Genomic DNA, 17,339 nt, shown 5'->3' on the forward strand with positions numbered 1-17,339 from the left:
GTGGAAAGATCATAACCAGTCCAAGAAAACCACTGGTATGGGCATCTAGATCACCCAGTAGAAGGATGGGGCCTGCAACCTATGAGACAGCCTTGTTCAACACAACACCGGCCGGATCCTTCGTCTCTTCATCGCCCCAGTTCGCTTCCCAGCCGTTCTCCTGAAGGTACTGCTTCCAGGCTTGATCATCGTCGTCGAGCCGGCGCGATACCTCGGGAATAACAAAAAGGGCGACGATTGCTCCCAGTACCGCAAAGCCAGAGCCGATGAGGAATGCTGTTTGGTTTCCCTTCGACGGATCATCGGCATAGGCGTTCAATATTGCAGTGAAAACCTGAGTGCCGATGGCAGCTCCGGCTTTGGACCACGCGCTAACGAACCCCATCATCTGACCTCTAATGGAGGTCGGGAAACATTCGGACGCCGTCAGAACGACGGTACTGGAGGTTGTCAGTCCCATCTAATAATCGCTTCTTTGGGTATCGCAGTTTACTTACCTCCCTGGTCCAACTTCACCCAGTGTGAGGAAAATGCCATACATGACGACGAAGAGGGGGAAGATGCTTTGAATCGGTCCCATGGCGCCACCCAGCACAAATCCCATGACAGCCTGCAACGTAAACCCCAGCGCCATAGTCTGGCGCCTTCCAATCTTATCAGAGAGATATCCGCCGAGGAACGGCCCCGGGATGTAAAAACAGTTAATAACCACTCCCCACCCCAAATTCTTCACCAAACTCTCCCCTGTGTTCGCTCTCGAAATGATCGTCGAGCTGAAAATGCCAAAAGGGATTGAAATCCAATTATACAAGAACCACGTCCCGGCGCACCCTACCAGGGGCCTCCAATACCGCTTGAGCGCCAACCAGTACGGTACGCGTTGCTTCCTCATGGCCGACTTGCGGTATGCCGTCGAGACGGCCATGCGTAGCCGAAACCAGAAGATGACGAGCGGCGGGATGAGGCCAAGCGCGAATGAAGTCCGCCAGACGATATCGTAGTGTTCCTCTTTCTGCTTCACGCAAAGAAGCAGCAACAACGGCACCAATCCACCCCAGACGTACCCCAAAGACGCAGATAAATCCGCCAACATCGCGAACATGAATCCCCGGTGCTTGCGGTACTTCCCGCTCTCATCCGTAGCCTCTGCCGCACCGGCGCCGCTGACGGGGTACTCACCCCCCGCTCCGACACCTGCGATTCCGCGGGCGATGATGAGCATCCAGAACATACCCGTTTGGTCCGTTCCATTCGCGGCAGTGGATAAAACGATGCCCAGAACGAGAAGCACGGTGGTTGCCACAGCGCCGGTTTTCCGACCTAACTGGTCGACGACCACGCCGAAGAGGAGCATGCCGACGATCATACCGATGAGGAAAGCATTGCTGAGGCGGGTGTAGATGGCAGAGGTCAATGATTCAGGGTAGAGGACTGCGAGGAGGAGCTCGACGTTGCCGATTACTGCAGCATTGCTGTGTCAATGGTTAGTCGTTTAACCCAGCAAACCAATTGCCTTGGATGAATGGATGGATGTCAGCATACTAGCCATCTGAACCAATCGCCAGTCCGGAGAAGAGAATCATGAGCCACACGGAGGCTTTGCTGAAGTACGTCTTCTCCGGCTCATTGGTCGGTAGGATCTCAATGTCGTGAGAGACCTCGTTGCCCAACTCGACTGTCTTCTTTTCATTGAGTGCAATAATGTCGGCTGCATTTTGGCCTGGTGCTGCCTCTGAGGCGATTTCGGTCGCCATCGCGATTGCTCGGTCTGGTGCAGCAGTTAGCCAGCCAGAATTCAAAGACGAGGGATCTTCAGACTGGTGAGAGATAGTCGCCATTTGAGTAATTTCCGTTGTTGTTGACTTCAGTTGCTTGGCGTATCCATTCAACCAACTAATCGCCAGCAATCCTACTATGACAGGGGATGTCGGTCGGTTCCGGATAGGCGATGATTACGTGCCCGATTGATCCCGGAGGAATCCTTGTCCTTTGGCTATCTGAGAATCTCATTCGTCTAAGAGGCATCGGCTCCGTCAATGATCAAAGTTGATTGAGCGACTTCGTATTACGTGACGCAAGAGCCGCATCGATATCTGCAGATGTGAACAACATCCATGCAAGCGAATTTATTGTGTTTCGCTATGTTGAGCACGTCTGTAACGCGGCTTAAGAATAACATCCCACCAGTATGTAGGAAAGAGTGAATCACACGGTATGCCGGTGGAATTAACTTTCTAGTGGGATGCATAGGCAGAACCAGATTATTCTTAGAGAGTGCATACTATCCATTCTGATAATTCGCTGGGCGACTCGAGATCGGTGATATTTCCGAAAACAGTTGAGAGTATCTGCTAGAGACCTACCCCTTGCCAGTAAAGCCGCTTATTAATAAACTTAGCTATTGTTGAGTTGAGTGGGTGGTGTCACAAAGAGAGCGGAGAAGGACAAGGAAAACTAAATTTGGTCACGCAAGTATTACCATTTATAGTGATGCAATTACCAATCAAGACGATACTTCCCCGGATTTCTCTTCTCCGCCTCGGCAGTTGTGTGGGGAAACTTCTGCTTAATAGCCATATCCTTTCCATTTTACCCGCGGCGCTGGAACCAGACAAGACCGGTTATTTTCACAGTGAAACATGTACACACCCAGTGATCTTCCAGCTTGGTTTAAAACAGGTAAAGAAATGTGACCCTTCAACCATTAAAGCGGGGACTAAGGAGAGGCAACAGCTCCTCTTGACCGAGAAATACAGTGAAGTCATTGTGCCGGGAGGTCGAGGATGTTCCTATGAAGCCTGGACAGTTGGCGCCGTTATACTTGATCAACAGTGTTCCGGAAGCATCCTTAAATAGATCGCCAGGACCCCCCCCCAAATACTCAACGCATTGCACTTGTACAGACCTGAAGCTATTCCTAACTTGACCAAAGAGGATCTTCATACAGGGAACTATCCCAAATAACAGGAGTTAAGAGTTTTGAATCAACCCCACCATCATGTTCTCATACTTACTTCTTACCGCCATCTCTGTCCTAATCCAAGGAGCATTCACCGCTCCTGGGGAGCTCATTGATCGTCAAGGAGGCTACTACTACTCCTTCTGGTCCGAGGGTGGCGGTAATTTCCGCTGCACCAACGGCGCAGGAGGCCAATACAGCGCTACCTGGTCGGGAACAGGCGGCTTCGTATGTGGCAAGGGATGGAGTCCCGGCGGATCAAGGCAAGTCAGCCCATCGTAACTGTTCTCCAGACCCCAAGCTATTATCACCAACAAGAAACAAGGAAATCCACAACGGTTAACACATTCATTCCACAACAGGACTGTCAACTACAGCGGCAACTACTCCCCCACTGGTCCCGGCTACCTCGCCGTCTACGGCTGGACCCGCAACCCGCTAATCGAGTACTACATCGTCGAATCACATGGTGACTTAAGTCCAGGCGAACCATGGACAGCGAAGGGGAACTTCACGTTCGAGGAGGGAACGTACGAGCTATACACGAGCACGCGCGTCAATAAGCCTTCAATTGTGGGCACGGCGACCTTTCAGCAGTACTGGTCAGTGCGTACGGAGAAGCGCGTTAATGGGACGGTTACTACGGGGAGACACTTTACTGAGTGGGCGAATGTTGGACTCAGGTTGGGGTCCCATGATTATATGATTCTGGCTACGGAGGGGTACACCGCTACGGGGGGCAATGGGAGTAGTGGGACGGCTAGTATTACTGTGACATAGGCGGCGGGCGGGTTAAGCGAGGAAAAGATTGAGTGATCGGGTCGAGCTTCTATTTGTTCGTTGGCAATTGTAAATATCATTTCTGATAACTATTTGATCTTTTCCTATATTTTACCGCTCAGTTTTCCCGGTATATCAAATCGCCGACGCCCACGAAAGAGCATGGGTTCAGTAATTGAGGTAGTCCGGTGAAAGATAATTGTCTATTTCGGTTGAATTAATTATTCGATACGAGGTAGCGAAAGCTTGATTTACCCTTGGTAGTTTCACAAGAAATATGTTCGCAACGTTGACAAAGTATTGTATTCAGTTGCTACGGTAAGGTGTCGAATATCACGTGTGTCCAATCGAGTAGTCAGCAGTGCGTATATTGTTGTCTGTCTTCTGTTCTCGCGAACTTCCGTTGCTCTGCCTTTTATAGATTCTTTAGAACATGTCGGAGGTACATTGTTTAGGTGTCTGACCCCTGAGTGGACCGTAACTTTGGAGTTACTTTCGGGAAGAGGGGTTCATTTCGCCGTCTGAACTTTAAGTGACACTAGTCTTCTCTAGTGCCATATCATTTCTGAACCTAGGAACCAGGTGCCCTATCTGACATAAGGAGGGGAAAGCGAAGAGTAGGAAAGGTGATCCAAGGATGCTAGCATCTTATATCGCCCCGCAGTGGCTTCAGCCCCGGGACAGTACCTAGCTAAGTCCTTGTAGTGTCACGCCGCGCCAGGGGTTGCAATCCTTGCCACTACGCCACCGTACCAGATGTCTTCACCAAAAGAGACCAATACCAAAGTCCCTGACTTTGATATCTGCAACCACTTATCAATCTGTTCAGACCAGTGTGGGTCAATCACGTGACAACCGTCACAAACAAACTCATTAGGCTCGAAATCGTCGCCGTTATGTTCTACTGGATTAGCTATTCTGTGCGTGATTGTAGAACCATTGCGGAGTGAACGAGAGACGCGTTATTGTTGTGATCCCGTAATTTTTGTGAAAAACTGGGGTGGGTACATACAGAAAGTTGGTCGGTTAAGTTATATTTCGATAAATAAGTGACAGGACTTTGGTGACACCGAGTTTTGACACATGGTATTCCGTGTCGGAACCGATTGATTCCCGATCGTCTCCACTTAACAGTATCTCCTCTCACCGGCAAGTCGGCAATTGGCGGTACCTCCTGAACCAATAGGTCCAGAAGAAAACATCAAATGTTTTGAATCTCAACACAGCAATCCGAAGGCGTCAGGATATCCGTCTCGTCAGTTGAGCGTCATCCCCCAGCTGCTAAGCCATCAGCATGGGCTACCAACCCATCAATCCGCGCCCAGAGGCGCCAGACGTCACCCCTCCGCCTCGTCGAGGCCTCTCAAAATACGTCTTCCTCATCGCCGTTCTTCCAGCCGTCTTTTTCAATCTTGCCTGGATTTCGCTTACCTGGTTGTCAAACTCCCCAAATACCAGCTCAGACTTTTCCAAAGCCCAACAATGCACCCTCACAAACCTGCACAACTCAAACCTCTCCTTCCTCTCCGTCCCGCCCATCACTGCGACGGAATTCCTCACCCGCCGTGACCGTCTAGCCCAAGCCCTCTTCGCCACAGGAATAGATGCCTTCGTCCTCGAGCCGGGATACACGTTCCAGTACTACGGCAACACATCGCAAGTAGACTGGGAGCCCTGGGAGCCTGAAGAACGGCCGTTTCTCATGCTCATTATGCCCGTCCCTAGCCCTGGGTCTGGCGGTCAGATCGTGGCTAAGACGGCCTTCTTGGCGCCCAGTTTTGAGGAGGGGAGGGTGCGGATGTTGGGGATTCCCTCTAGGGAAGACGAGGGAGAGTTAGATATTGTCACGTGGGAGGAGCATTGGGATCCCTATCGGACATTGTTGGAGTCGAGGCTTTTTGGAGCGCAGTTTGGTGGGGAAGACGGAGCCAGAAAGCCGAAGTTAATGATGGATGAGGAAATAAGGGATTATATCGCCAGGGGCCTGGCGGAGACGGGATTCGAAACGGTGGGCTTGAATGCAGAAGTTGAGTTGGTGAGGCAGATCAAGAGTCCGGCTGAAGTTGAGCTGCTTAGGTCGGTGAACACGGGGACTGTGGTTGCTGTGAGGGTTATGAGGCCGTGTTTGGTTCCTGGGCTTACTGAGGATGAGGTGCGCGATATACTTGATGGGGCGCTTTTGTCAATTGGGTTTGGGCTTTTTTTCAACATTGTACTGTTTGAGGAGCATGGTGCGTTGCCTCATGGTGGGTTCGTGACTGGAGGAAAGAAGTTGGCGGAGGAGAGCATGGTTGTTATTGATGTTGGGTATGTTGACTGTCTGCTGTATCAGACTTCTAACGCTAACACTTACAGGGCACACTACCTTGGTTATTCATCCGACATATGCCGCAGTTTCTTTATCGATCCGCCCAAGAAGAAAGGGTCTTGCATTCATAAGTTCTTGAAATCGGGGTTCGAACTGTTTGGATTATTGCAGGACCACGATACTCATGAGCAGAAGCACACTGAGCTTCACACTGAGAAGCTAAAGGTATGGGACATTGTCCTTGAAGCCCAGACTGCTGCTGCTAAATCCTTCATGCCCAACAACACGGCCGCGAGTGTCGACATTGCCGCGAGGAAGGTCATCGAAGACGCAGGCTACGGATACGGATTTACACACCGCTTAGGTCATGGAATTGGGATCAAAGGTTTGTCCAGCTCCTCCCAACATTGGTCTGTGGAAACTGACCACAATATGCAGCCCATGAGTCCCCCTACTTGAACAAGTTCAACACCAAGGTACTCCTTCAGCCGGGTATGACGTTCACCAATGAGCCAGGCATCTACTTGGAGAACCGATTCGGCGTGAGACATGAGGATATTTACCTGGTCAAGGAAGATGGCGAGGCGGAATTGTTGACGGGTCGCAGAGCGATTAGTCCGTATGATCCATAGTTGCTTATGGCTTCGCTTGGGCAATTCTATCTATCGCGAATACATTCTCGAGATCGAAGAGGTGAATGAAGACTATATATGAAATAAGAATATAACTGTTCAAGGATGTAAACCATAGCAAATTTGGGTTTCCAGGTTTGACAGCCACCATAGTCCGTAGACGCAATTATGAACAAATTTGCCCTGATTTGGATTCCATGGGCAACCTAAGCTCGGTTTCATTACTTGTAACACTTCAACCCTTCCAATCCTTCATCACAGCTCTCCTATTTCCTTGTTAACCTGACCTATTATCCAGTTAGTAACCCCAAAATACCAGCTATTCAAACCTCATAATCCGTACCCTCATCCTTCCAGTCCTGCAACCACGCCTTGACAAATTCCCTTATCGCCTCCTGCGCCTCCACCACCGCTGGCGGCGGTAGCTCCGGCGTCGTCTGATTAGGGAACAGCCCATTCTCATCCCAGTGGTGCACCGCCTTGTCAATCAACAAGAACGGCTCGTCCACCGTGCTCACGCGCTCAGGTTGGCCGATGGCGTGAGGCGTCGCAGCTCGCCAGGGGTCCCATTCGCCGTCGATGATGGCTAGACGCGGGTAGCTGATGCCGAAGCCGCCGTACTTGTTGATAGCTTCCACGTTGGAGGGCTTGGTGATGTTGAATGCTTGGCGGCAGATTGTTGAGGAGTAGGTGATGTCGATGGTGCGTGAGATGAGCGGGAGCTGGTCGTCAGGCACGCCGCTGCCGGATTGGAGATAACCCCATCTGGTGTTGGTTAGTAAAAATGCGAAATAATTTATGTTTGAATTGCCGTGAATAAGGGCGTGGACTTACTGTGTGCAGTATTGATAAGGCCATGCCCTCCACGTTTGTGAGATGTCAAACTCGTCGTAGTATGATGCATCCACGGTGCCAAAGCACTCATCCTGATCTGCAGAGTCGCAGCGGGCAACCGCAGTGGAACGAACATAGCCGATATAGTTCAACATACGGGTTGTCAACACGTCTGACTCGTTGCCCCACCCTCCTACCGAGATGAATTCTTGCACCTGGCCGGTAAGTGATTCCGTGCTATTATATACCAAAGTGTCATTTGAAACAATATCGCAGTACTCAAAGAACGAGTTGCTGCTCTCCGCCGGATCCCAATTGAGACTCTGGAGCCCGTAAATACCCCAATTGATGGCGCCGGCAAAGTCTCCCGTGTGCGTGACGTTGGGCAATCCGAAGGCCGCCTTGAGCTGCTCGGGATATTTAGTGTCATTTTTGCCAATGAGGATGTTGTCCACGACATTTGTCAACTTCTGAGTCGTTTCCACGCAGGCCGGAGGGCCGTAGATGCGGGCGGCGTCAAAGTATTGCCAATAGTCGTAGATGGCCTCGGTGACTCCGGAAGATGAGATTGCACCCCAGTAAACATCCGGGTACAGCTTCCTCAAGAAAGCGACAAAAGCACCGGCGTAGGAACCACCGTAAGCGATGTAGGCGGTGGTGGCGGAGGTGAGATCGATATCCTCCAAGCCGGCAAACTTGACATGCTGGGCGAAGTACGCGGTATCGGCCAAGGCCTGGTCCGTGGTTAAGAAGCGCATGTTTTCCGTCGTCAGGTCTGGGACAGGGAAGCTAGTGCCGTAGTAGCGGTGCTCGAGAATGACACCGAGCCCGTTTGTTGCCTGAGCCAGCTGAGCGACAATCCCCTTCTGCAGGAAGGGGAGACGGCCAACTCCAGAAGTTTCGCCAGCCGAAAGCACAATGACGGGACCGCCTGGTTTGTAATATTGAGCGTCAAACCTTGCATCCAAGTCAGAAAGCTGATTCGTGGACTTGAGGCAGTGGACGGGATGCTCACCAGTATCGCAGGTTGAATGAGCCGTTCGAGTGCGGCTCATACGTCGAGTCATTGTGGAAATGGTCAATTGGAGTGGACAGATTGTATGCTGGGTAGAGGTCTTCAGGGTCGACATCCCGAGCATTGAGGCTCTTGGACGACTGGATCTGGTTGAGGATTGGCAGCGGTGAGCGTTGCAAAGCCCGCACCATTGGCAAAAGCCAGACTGCGATGAAGCCGAGGCGCACCATGCTGAGAATGAGTTACCGGCACACTGCTCAATATAGATGCATTAGTATGTAGGGGATACTCAACAAGTTCCACAAAACCATGGACGATTCTAACGGGAATCGCGCAATCTTATGCCGACGTCGTGAATAAGTTGCTGCGCCGCGCGGGAACCTTGGCTAGTAGGACTGCAGGTAAGTCGTGATTTCTTCCGGGGTGGCAATCTGCAGTTCCTGCACTTGCCTAACAAGTCGATGTAACAAGTCGATGTAGCCAGTCGGTCGTGATGGAAAGTCGGCAAAGTTTGACAAACTAGAGCAAAGACAGAAGGTCTCAGTTGCTAATCTCTTGGCGCGCCGTGTGGAACGGGTCGTATGCGGTAGTTCGTCATCAAAACACTTGATAGTTGCATTTCTAGTATCACACAAGATACAGGGGTGTGTCCCACGGGTCAATCTACGAAGTTCAAAACAATTTGCTCATATTTCAAAAGGACCTGCATTCTGTACCACAATGCTTAAGTCGATCAAATATGTACCCCTGCCATTCTCTCCCCTTACCTGCTTGATGTAACGCTCGACATTCTAACGCTGTGGAAGAGAACGCCCTACGTGAACGAACTCGTAGCGGGGTCGTGGTTTAACTCTATATTTACATCTCTAACCGGGATTACCCTTATTGGCAACGTGGCCCTATTTCCAACACTGAACAATAAAAAACTGACGACACTACCTGTTGAATTATACAGCATAACACATTCATTTCATTTTATGGTCCTTTAGATCAAATATATTTTGTTGAGTTCTCTTTTTCAGGGGCAGCTTGCTTGTAAGAAAAGCCCCAATTTCCAACTACTTATCAGGCGGCATAGGCCGCTTATCTTACGCACGAAGCATAGCTATGAGGCTGTAGAACATGCTGTAAGGGTAGGGTTCTACAGCTTATCGAACGTCCAGGGCGTATCTGTCTAATTTCATCGCTAATTAATCCGTTCCCACGCGGTATTTAGCTGCTATCTCGGCGGAGCACGACGAGATAGTCCGGCCCGCCGTTAAGATAAGGACCCGAAAGTCCGTAGAAACGGTCCCTATAGCGGCCTTCAAGAACCGGCAACTGATTTATAAACTTTAATGACTCTATTTTCAACAACTTATTATTCATCGATTATTTCCATTCGCGCCTTTTATGTTGATGAAGACATCGACAGCAGGGTTTACTTACTAGCATAAACCCTTACAGCACTTCTTTAGTGGTTTAGCAGCTAGACCGTAGAGGTTTCGTTACAACGAGGTCCCCTAGACTTGCACAGACAGACAGTCTCTACTTCAGTGATCAATATAAGCACCAATTTAATCCATTAGTGAGGCACACTGTTTTAATGACTTTAACTCAGTTACCCACTGTTAATCATACGCAACCTATTATTAATCAAGACTCCGTCAGCAGGACTTCACTTACTAGTACACACCCTTAAAGCACTTCTTAGTGTTTTAGCAGCTAGAAAATACAGGGGTTCTTTACACTTGTGCTCTAAGGACCCCCGTGATGGAAGTAGCCACGGAACGCGTCGAAGGGGCGCAACTATGCAGCTCTCGTGCAATATCTAGTCTATAATAACTCGAAATCCTTCCGCATATCATTGCACTCGGCGATTATTTGTGCGTCCGCTACCTCGTTGATGAAAGTCATAAGTTCCGACTTTGGGGCGGCCAGAAATAGTTCTGGCTGTACACTACGAGCTTTGTTCTTGTTAAGATCCGCCTTAGCGGTGTCTCTTCTCGCGAGCCTCATTCAACAGTGAAGCCGCCTCTTCCTTATCGATGGATGGCTCGACCTCAGGGACACAATGGCTGACCACGTTGCCGGCAGCATTGGTCTGATCCGTCGCGTCATTCTGACCACCATTAGCGACAACGCCAATACTCACAGATGCGATGCCTGCATCACTCTCTGCTTCCATGGCGTCGTCCTTGATGGAGGATGCACCAGAGTCTGTGACCCTTTTTGTTAATTTTTCTACATTCGTTAATGTCGAGGATTCCTAGAACACCACGAAGTCCGCGGCGGGAATGCTCCTAGCACCGTAGGGGTTCGTTGACAGAAGCGTAGACGCTTTGGTTGAACAGGCCAATCATGTCCAATTATGGGCTTGCTGTAACTAAGGACGTGATTAGGCTTTGCTGTCGAGGGATGCTGATGCGAGTGCATATGGGATGTGAATTGTTGTATTGGGAAAGGATGGCCAGGTCAGCTATTCAGGCTTGGCAGAGCTCTTTTATAGCTCTTATCTATCTTATCTATAGCTATAGGGTAACCCCCCATGGGGTCACGTACCAGATGCTTATGTATAGAAGATAGCAATCGAACAATTAGCTGGCGCGAAAGAGCAATTTCATTGCAAGTTGCGAGATGCTTAAAGGGTATATGCAGTATTTATTTGGTTCTAATGGACCATTATTGTAAATTCAAACAACCATTGTGTTCACTTTTGGAAAGGCGAATAGACTTGACTCGAATAACTTGATGTTACATTGTCTTGTACGAAGTGAGTACTCCCGGGTAGGACCCTTGAGATGCGTGACCCCATGGGGTTACCCTGTAACTCTAGATAAGATAGCTAGATAGCAAATAGGAGCTACAAATAGTTCTGCCAGGCCAGAATATCTGACCTGGGCAACCTTTCCCAATACAACAATTCACACTCCATATGCACTCGCATCACCTTGGTATCTCCTGCCGCGAGTTGGTAGTCAGTTGGATTGCATACACTTCCCAGTTACACCTTGCCATGACCTAGAAGAATATAGTTCTCTTTGTAGTCGAGAATGTGCTGTCGCACCTCCCGGGTTTAGCCCCTTTCCCGATTCGGTATCGCGCGGCAGCGCATCCCTGTCTGCAACCACAACATGCATATATAAGACTGGTCCTCCCCATGCCCTCCCGATGTATTCTTAACTTCTCTTTCATGTTCCAACTGCTGTCACATACTCCATTTTCCCCCTCTTTCCTTAACCCGAGCACCCTTAAACTATGATCCTCGTGGCCTTCCGTCTGGCCAAGGCGATGGAGCTTGCAACCTACTCTTCAGTTGAGCGGAAGTCTACTACCACAGTTGTCAGGCCCTTTTTACCACAACAATGCCATGATACTCTTTCCCGCAAGTCACGGTCATAATGCATGCGTCGACGCTGGAGCCTCACCTTTGGGCTGATGGCACATGTCTCTTCAATGACGTGCTCCTTCAGATACGAGCAGTTGGTGGCAGACTCCTTGCGTGCGCGTATGCTCGCGCCGCCCTCCCGAGGTTTGTCTGTGGGCTGATCGGGCCAGTCTCAGCACCAAGTCAGCGCAGCGACCGCACAAGCGGCCCAGCTGCGGATGAAGGACGTCCCATCGTCGTCTCATCGAATCATTTGTCAACAGTCACTGGTGGCTGTGATTGCGGCCTAGTCGCGCACACATGGCCGCCAGTCAAGCAGGTGGTCCGGGCATTCAAGGTGCATTTTCCAGCGCATATCGACGAGAGGCCATTGGCGCAAGCCTGTTTCCGGTGCACAGCCATGACACGTAGTTCCAAGGCAGGATGATTAATATGGATATTACAGTTCCAAGCAGTCCTCATAGGCTTTCACTTCGCCCTCCGGCTGATTAGGGTCGCGAGAATCCGTCGGCTCTACGTCACCAGACTTCTATCCCTTATTTCATTTGTCTTGTCCGCGCCTTTTTTCAGGCTGGGTGTTTCGTGTGGCAATAGCCCCCGTTGTCGATAGGGATAGGCTGTCATTAACTGACGGGAATACGAGGCTACTACAGGTTAAGACGCTACCAAGTCGGGATTAAACAAACTACGACGGCTTCAATTTAGGTGTAGAGGTTGTGCAAACCCGTCCGAAGGGCGAGACGGTCGGTCTAGTATTTACTGAGCTGGGAAGGACGTCCTCGTTTGGAGGATTCGTGGGTAGACAAGAAGCTCATAAGTAAGAAGTTGGTGGAGGAAAATAGGCGTATGGGGACGATGGATATGTTATTTTGATCGTGATGGGACGAGAGACAGTCTGGTAAGGTCATGTCTGCACGTTACAGGTCGCAGTAGCATGCGTAATCAAGGCGTGAAAAGATAGACATGTGACTACATGAGTACTTAAGTGCACAATACAGACTCTAGAACTATGCTCTTTGAGAGCTCCTCTATCTACATCACCGACGATGCCTCTGTTAAGAACTCAGCTGTTTAACGAAGGCTTATTAGCGAATATCCTTACATGACATTTATGTCGAGCTCGTTGATTTCGAGAATTTTCGCTAAGAACCTCCAGACCTGGTTGAATCTCTACGTAACTTCAGGTCCAACCTATGGGCACCTATCTAGCCTAATAGAGTTATCACTCCACGGTGTCAAAGGCTTATGATAAGAATCCAATCAACCTCCCACTTGTAGCTAACAAGCATAGAATTGTTGGTCGCTCACAATGCCTCTCGTTTCACGTTGCCCTCTCCTAGACGACCATAAAATTGGGTTCCCAATAGGTTTGCTGACGGCCGGAAGAGCTATTAACTACTAGATCAAAGAGAAGGTATTCGAAAATTTGAGAAAAATTGAATTGTATGAACAGGTGCAGACGATACGTAGCTCATTAGAAGGGGACGTCGAAAGGCTTATGGGGCAAGTCGTGGAAGATCATGCCGTCCGTTCAGACGTGCGGAAGACTATAGAAAGCGGTCCTCCCGGCGAATTATCTACCATATCAGCAAGACCTTTGGAACAATTCAACACATCATAACGGCAAGGTGAACATCAATGCTTCGCTCACCATGGCGGGTCGTTTGATGCCTCACGACTTCGAGTCTCTGCCCTCTTGCGCATATGCCAGTAAAAAACAATAAATTAAAGCTCCAGAAAACAGAAAACAAAGGTGTCTACGACGCACAATAGAAGCTTCTCTCAAAACATCTCAACATCATCATCGCCTATATACAATGATCAAAAAGTTCTCTTACATCCTCGTAAGAACGTGACTGCACCCACCAAATTCTTTAACTTAGTCTTGATCACGACGTTCCACATAGGCGCCCAAGGTCACGAGGAAAAACTGCTATACAAAAACTGGGATCCCTAAAAGCCACCCTGTCGTGGATCGAACCTCCTCATACACGCCGCAAAAGAGGTAGGTACCTATCCCCGGTATTGAGTACTGACGCCGTTTCTTCTCTATTACGCACATTGCGTTCTGGAAATATCCCATGCTCATATCAATATTCCTAAGTCGATACTATTGACGACGGGCAGTGAAACCACCCGCAGGTTTAAGGTGTAAGATGATGGCAACGAATAACAAGATCCTCAACAAGACCTTACTATCCGGGAGGTGGAAAGAAATAACAAGATCAAGAGCTCCTTGCCCTGATCGGAACGACAAGTACCTCAACAGGTACTAACAACTGTAGCCTCAACAGGTCCTTGAACAATCACCTCAACAGGTGAAAGGTGGGAACAATGGCCTCAATAGGCACAATCAGATCTATAGGGGAACAGAAAGTACCTCAACAGGTACGTCAGACATTGAACGCCTGTCCAAGTAAAGAGAAATTGGTTCAGATTACTGTGGAAAAGGCCGCTTGAATTTCTATCTTTTTCTCAAGAGAGTGACTATGTACATAAGGTCTTAAATACCCTTCAAGAACGCGCTTACATAACTCGTCCGAAACCGGAAAAAACGAAAACGAGCACCCAAAAACCCTAACCCCACGTCACTATGTAATACAAAGAAAAAGGTAGACGACGCCGCAAGTAAAAACCTCCTCTTCTAATGGATTGTAGAACCTATTCCAGTCCATGACAACTTTCCACCTGTTTGACGTATTATGCAAGGTCGGAGATATGCACACTAAAGCTATAAGTGTCCTGACATGTCTAAGCCGATCTACGATGTCCGGCTCTCCTAAGTCCCCGTATATGGTCAGAAGCTCTGTCGCTAAGAGGTCGGCCGCGTCATGATGGCCTTGACGAATTTTAGCCTCGGTGAGGGATAGAAGCAGCCGCCGATATCCCCTAAGATTCTGGCTAGATGATTGCCTTAGGCTACTTATTTCCGGTTCCAGAATTGCCTTCGCCCGAGAGAAGTACGATGTCCTTGTTGTCAGATACGCTAGCTCGCAATAAATATCGGCAACCGCTGACTTGACAAGGAAACGCTTGGATGCGTATAGTCCGTATGTCCCGAGGCAAGTCTCGAAACATTTCCTTGCTTCTTCGAAACGGCCCTCTCCTCGCATAATGCGGCCGACGCAGAATATCAGGTCCTAAAGGTTTCATGTTGTCTAACTAGTGGGTTGCTTGAAGGTCTCCATTTTTTAACTTCTTCATGCACATCCGAAAACCCGAAATGGTAGGTATGGTTGGCTGCCTGTGATAGATGTAGAGGTGCGAGGTCCTCTTGCGGCACCTGGTCCAATGTGGGATGTAGGCTGGTCAAGAATGACGTGATGGTAAGCTTAGAGCCTTTAGCATCACCTTTGAGGCGCATTAAGACGCTCTGCCTGTAAATGATTTTGGCTTTGAGCTCCAGACAGTGATGATTTTTGATTAGCCTCTGGGCTAGCTCAAGAAAGCGTTCTCGGCTGCTTAATTCCCAGGAACCAACACTGGACGTTACTAATAGAGCTTCGGCAACGTCAACTTGTCGGGGATTTATGAGAGTACCCTTTTGGGTTATGTAATTTGCTATGCTTTGGAACGTTAACTATATGACGGTACTGGGATAACCCGGTAGAACATACAAATCCTTGAGATCTAAGGGAAGTTCGTTATAAGAGGCTTCGAGAGATGTAACCTGAAATCTTCCAAAAAGTCTTCGGGTATCTTCGGCGAAAGAACCGGACCTATTACTTAACGAAAAGGGGTTTATGCTAGGCCCGTTGTGGAGTTCGCGAGCGCTGTTGTCGGAAGTTATCGTGGATAGAGCAAGCGATTTAGGTCGTCAATGTGCCGTTCAATAGCAACTGTGTTTATATCTGTAGCCCTTGTGGCATTTGTCACAGTGGCGCGGAAATCGAAGTTGGCCGATCATGGTTCATGGACTGGTGAGCTTTAGTAGAGTTGAATGTGAGAGTAGATATGTTGTTGTGATGTTTGCACACGTAATTGTCGGAACCGAGGTAACCAGGCCGATAAAAGCCGAGGGCTTCTCTTAGCACGTTGTTGTAGGTTGCATATAGCCCACCCTGGTTGCCTACAGTTGTCACATATGGGTAAATGGAAACTGAAATAGCGACTTGTAGGATACCGAAATCGTGAATAGGATTGATGTAAACGGGCTGTAGCTATACTTGCTCATCGTTTGAAAGTAGGTTGTAGCTCCAGAAGTCACCAGGTCCCGCGACGTGGCGTATTGTGAGAACCCATCTACCTTTGTCAATACTTCACCTGGCCTCCACCTGGACGCTTCTCTTACTCATCACCATGGGTCTCAAGACAACGAGTTGTCAATATCCAGTTCAGGGACCGCCTTGCTAAACACTCAAGGAAGTTTACGGGAAACTAAAAGCAAAACGGAAAACACTTCGCACAAAGATGATACGAACACAAGCGATACTACAAGAAGCTAAAGTGGAAGCACATCGACTAGATCAGGATCTTCGGTACTACGGCCGAGTAGCGGAATAGGATGCAAATCATTCCAAAAAAATCACATACGCCTTCCTCTAGGATTCATATAATCATCAGTATAAGTAGGCAAGTGCTTTTGGGGTGGTGGGGAGTATATTGGTTATTCAGTCGTTATATGCTTTACACGGAGATCTTCAATTCCACTGAAACGCCAGAGTACAGAAGTTGGGTTATATGATATTGTGTCAGCAATATTTGGTATCTAGTACTGCACTCGCTTGGAGATATACAGGTGTCCGAAATGCGCCTGAAACAACACTGGAGGCGGGGTAAACTCTACTCTTGTATATAGCTCAGATTGTTCAGACAAGCAGCATATAGAGAATTGAACCTCTCTTTCTACCTGAAATTCTACATATTGCTTATTATATTAACGCCGAGGAGTTCAGAGGAGCGGCTTGCCCCGAAGGCTAGAGCTCAACATATCGGGACTAAAATTCCCTTTGAAAATTTACTGCATAGGAGTTACTGTATTGGTCTGGGATGCAGACGTCTCGATTGTTTTCTGTTTATCCAGACTAGGACTAGCTAACGTACCCCATAAGCAAGTTGGCCACTTTTTCTTGGCACCGTACGAACAACCTTTTAATTAATATCTTTACACATACCAAGATGGGATTGAATTGGAAAGAAAGCGACATGATTCTAGCGTGTCAGGCGCTTCAATCGAAACCCGAATTAAGCATCCGACGCGCTGCCCAACTCTACAATGTCCCTCGTACAACTCTAGCTAACCGAAAACGCGGACTACTATCTCGACGCGATACTCGACAATCTAGTCATAAGCTTACGGAATCAGAAGAGTTAGCGGTCGTACAATACATACTTGACCTAGATTTGCCATCATTTCCTCCCCGGCTCCATGGTGTTGAAGCTATGGCTAACCGACTGCTCCGTGACCGTGGCGCTGGACGCGTCGGCGTCAACTGGGCCTCGAA

The 17,339-nt window shown here is 48.9% G+C and overlaps 5 protein-coding genes across 5 annotated transcripts; 2 read left to right on the plus strand and 3 right to left on the minus strand.

Annotated features, from left to right (window-relative positions):
- Positions 1–79: 79 nt before the first annotated feature.
- BCR38DRAFT_453657 (metabolite transport protein) lies at positions 80–1,754 on the minus strand (the record flags this gene model as incomplete). The annotated part of the gene is made up of 3 exons (XM_040861617.1): positions 80–440; positions 498–1,472; positions 1,543–1,754. The coding sequence occupies 3 exons, from the start codon at positions 1,752–1,754 to the stop codon at positions 80–82; spliced, it is 1,548 nt and encodes a 515-aa protein (XP_040720580.1).
- A 1,244-nt stretch (positions 1,755–2,998) lies between these two features.
- Positions 2,999–3,739, plus strand: BCR38DRAFT_330534 (concanavalin A-like lectin/glucanase domain-containing protein; the record flags this gene model as incomplete). Its single annotated transcript, XM_040854972.1, has 2 exons — positions 2,999–3,237; positions 3,337–3,739. 2 exons carry the CDS (start codon positions 2,999–3,001, stop codon positions 3,737–3,739), a joined length of 642 nt encoding a protein of 213 aa, XP_040720581.1.
- A 1,294-nt stretch (positions 3,740–5,033) lies between these two features.
- BCR38DRAFT_329292 (metallopeptidase family M24) lies at positions 5,034–6,679 on the plus strand (the record flags this gene model as incomplete). The annotated part of the gene is made up of 3 exons (XM_040854870.1): positions 5,034–6,046; positions 6,095–6,432; positions 6,486–6,679. 3 exons carry the CDS (start codon positions 5,034–5,036, stop codon positions 6,677–6,679), a joined length of 1,545 nt encoding a protein of 514 aa, XP_040720582.1.
- A 323-nt stretch (positions 6,680–7,002) lies between these two features.
- Positions 7,003–8,719, minus strand: BCR38DRAFT_330007 (peptidase S28; the record flags this gene model as incomplete). The annotated part of the gene is made up of 3 exons (XM_040854920.1): positions 7,003–7,444; positions 7,514–8,470; positions 8,529–8,719. The coding sequence occupies 3 exons, from the start codon at positions 8,717–8,719 to the stop codon at positions 7,003–7,005; spliced, it is 1,590 nt and encodes a 529-aa protein (XP_040720583.1).
- Positions 8,720–13,828: 5,109 nt separating this feature from the next.
- Positions 13,829–15,510, minus strand: BCR38DRAFT_453661 (uncharacterized protein; the record flags this gene model as incomplete). Its single annotated transcript, XM_040861618.1, has 4 exons — positions 13,829–14,005; positions 14,514–15,035; positions 15,092–15,295; positions 15,490–15,510. 4 exons carry the CDS (start codon positions 15,508–15,510, stop codon positions 13,829–13,831), a joined length of 924 nt encoding a protein of 307 aa, XP_040720584.1.
- Positions 15,511–17,339: the final 1,829 nt, after the last annotated feature.

This window comes from Pseudomassariella vexata (assembly GCF_002105095.1).
Source record: "Pseudomassariella vexata strain CBS 129021 chromosome Unknown BCR38scaffold_1, whole genome shotgun sequence".
Classification (NCBI taxonomy): Eukaryota; Fungi; Ascomycota; class Sordariomycetes; order Amphisphaeriales; family Pseudomassariaceae; genus Pseudomassariella; species Pseudomassariella vexata.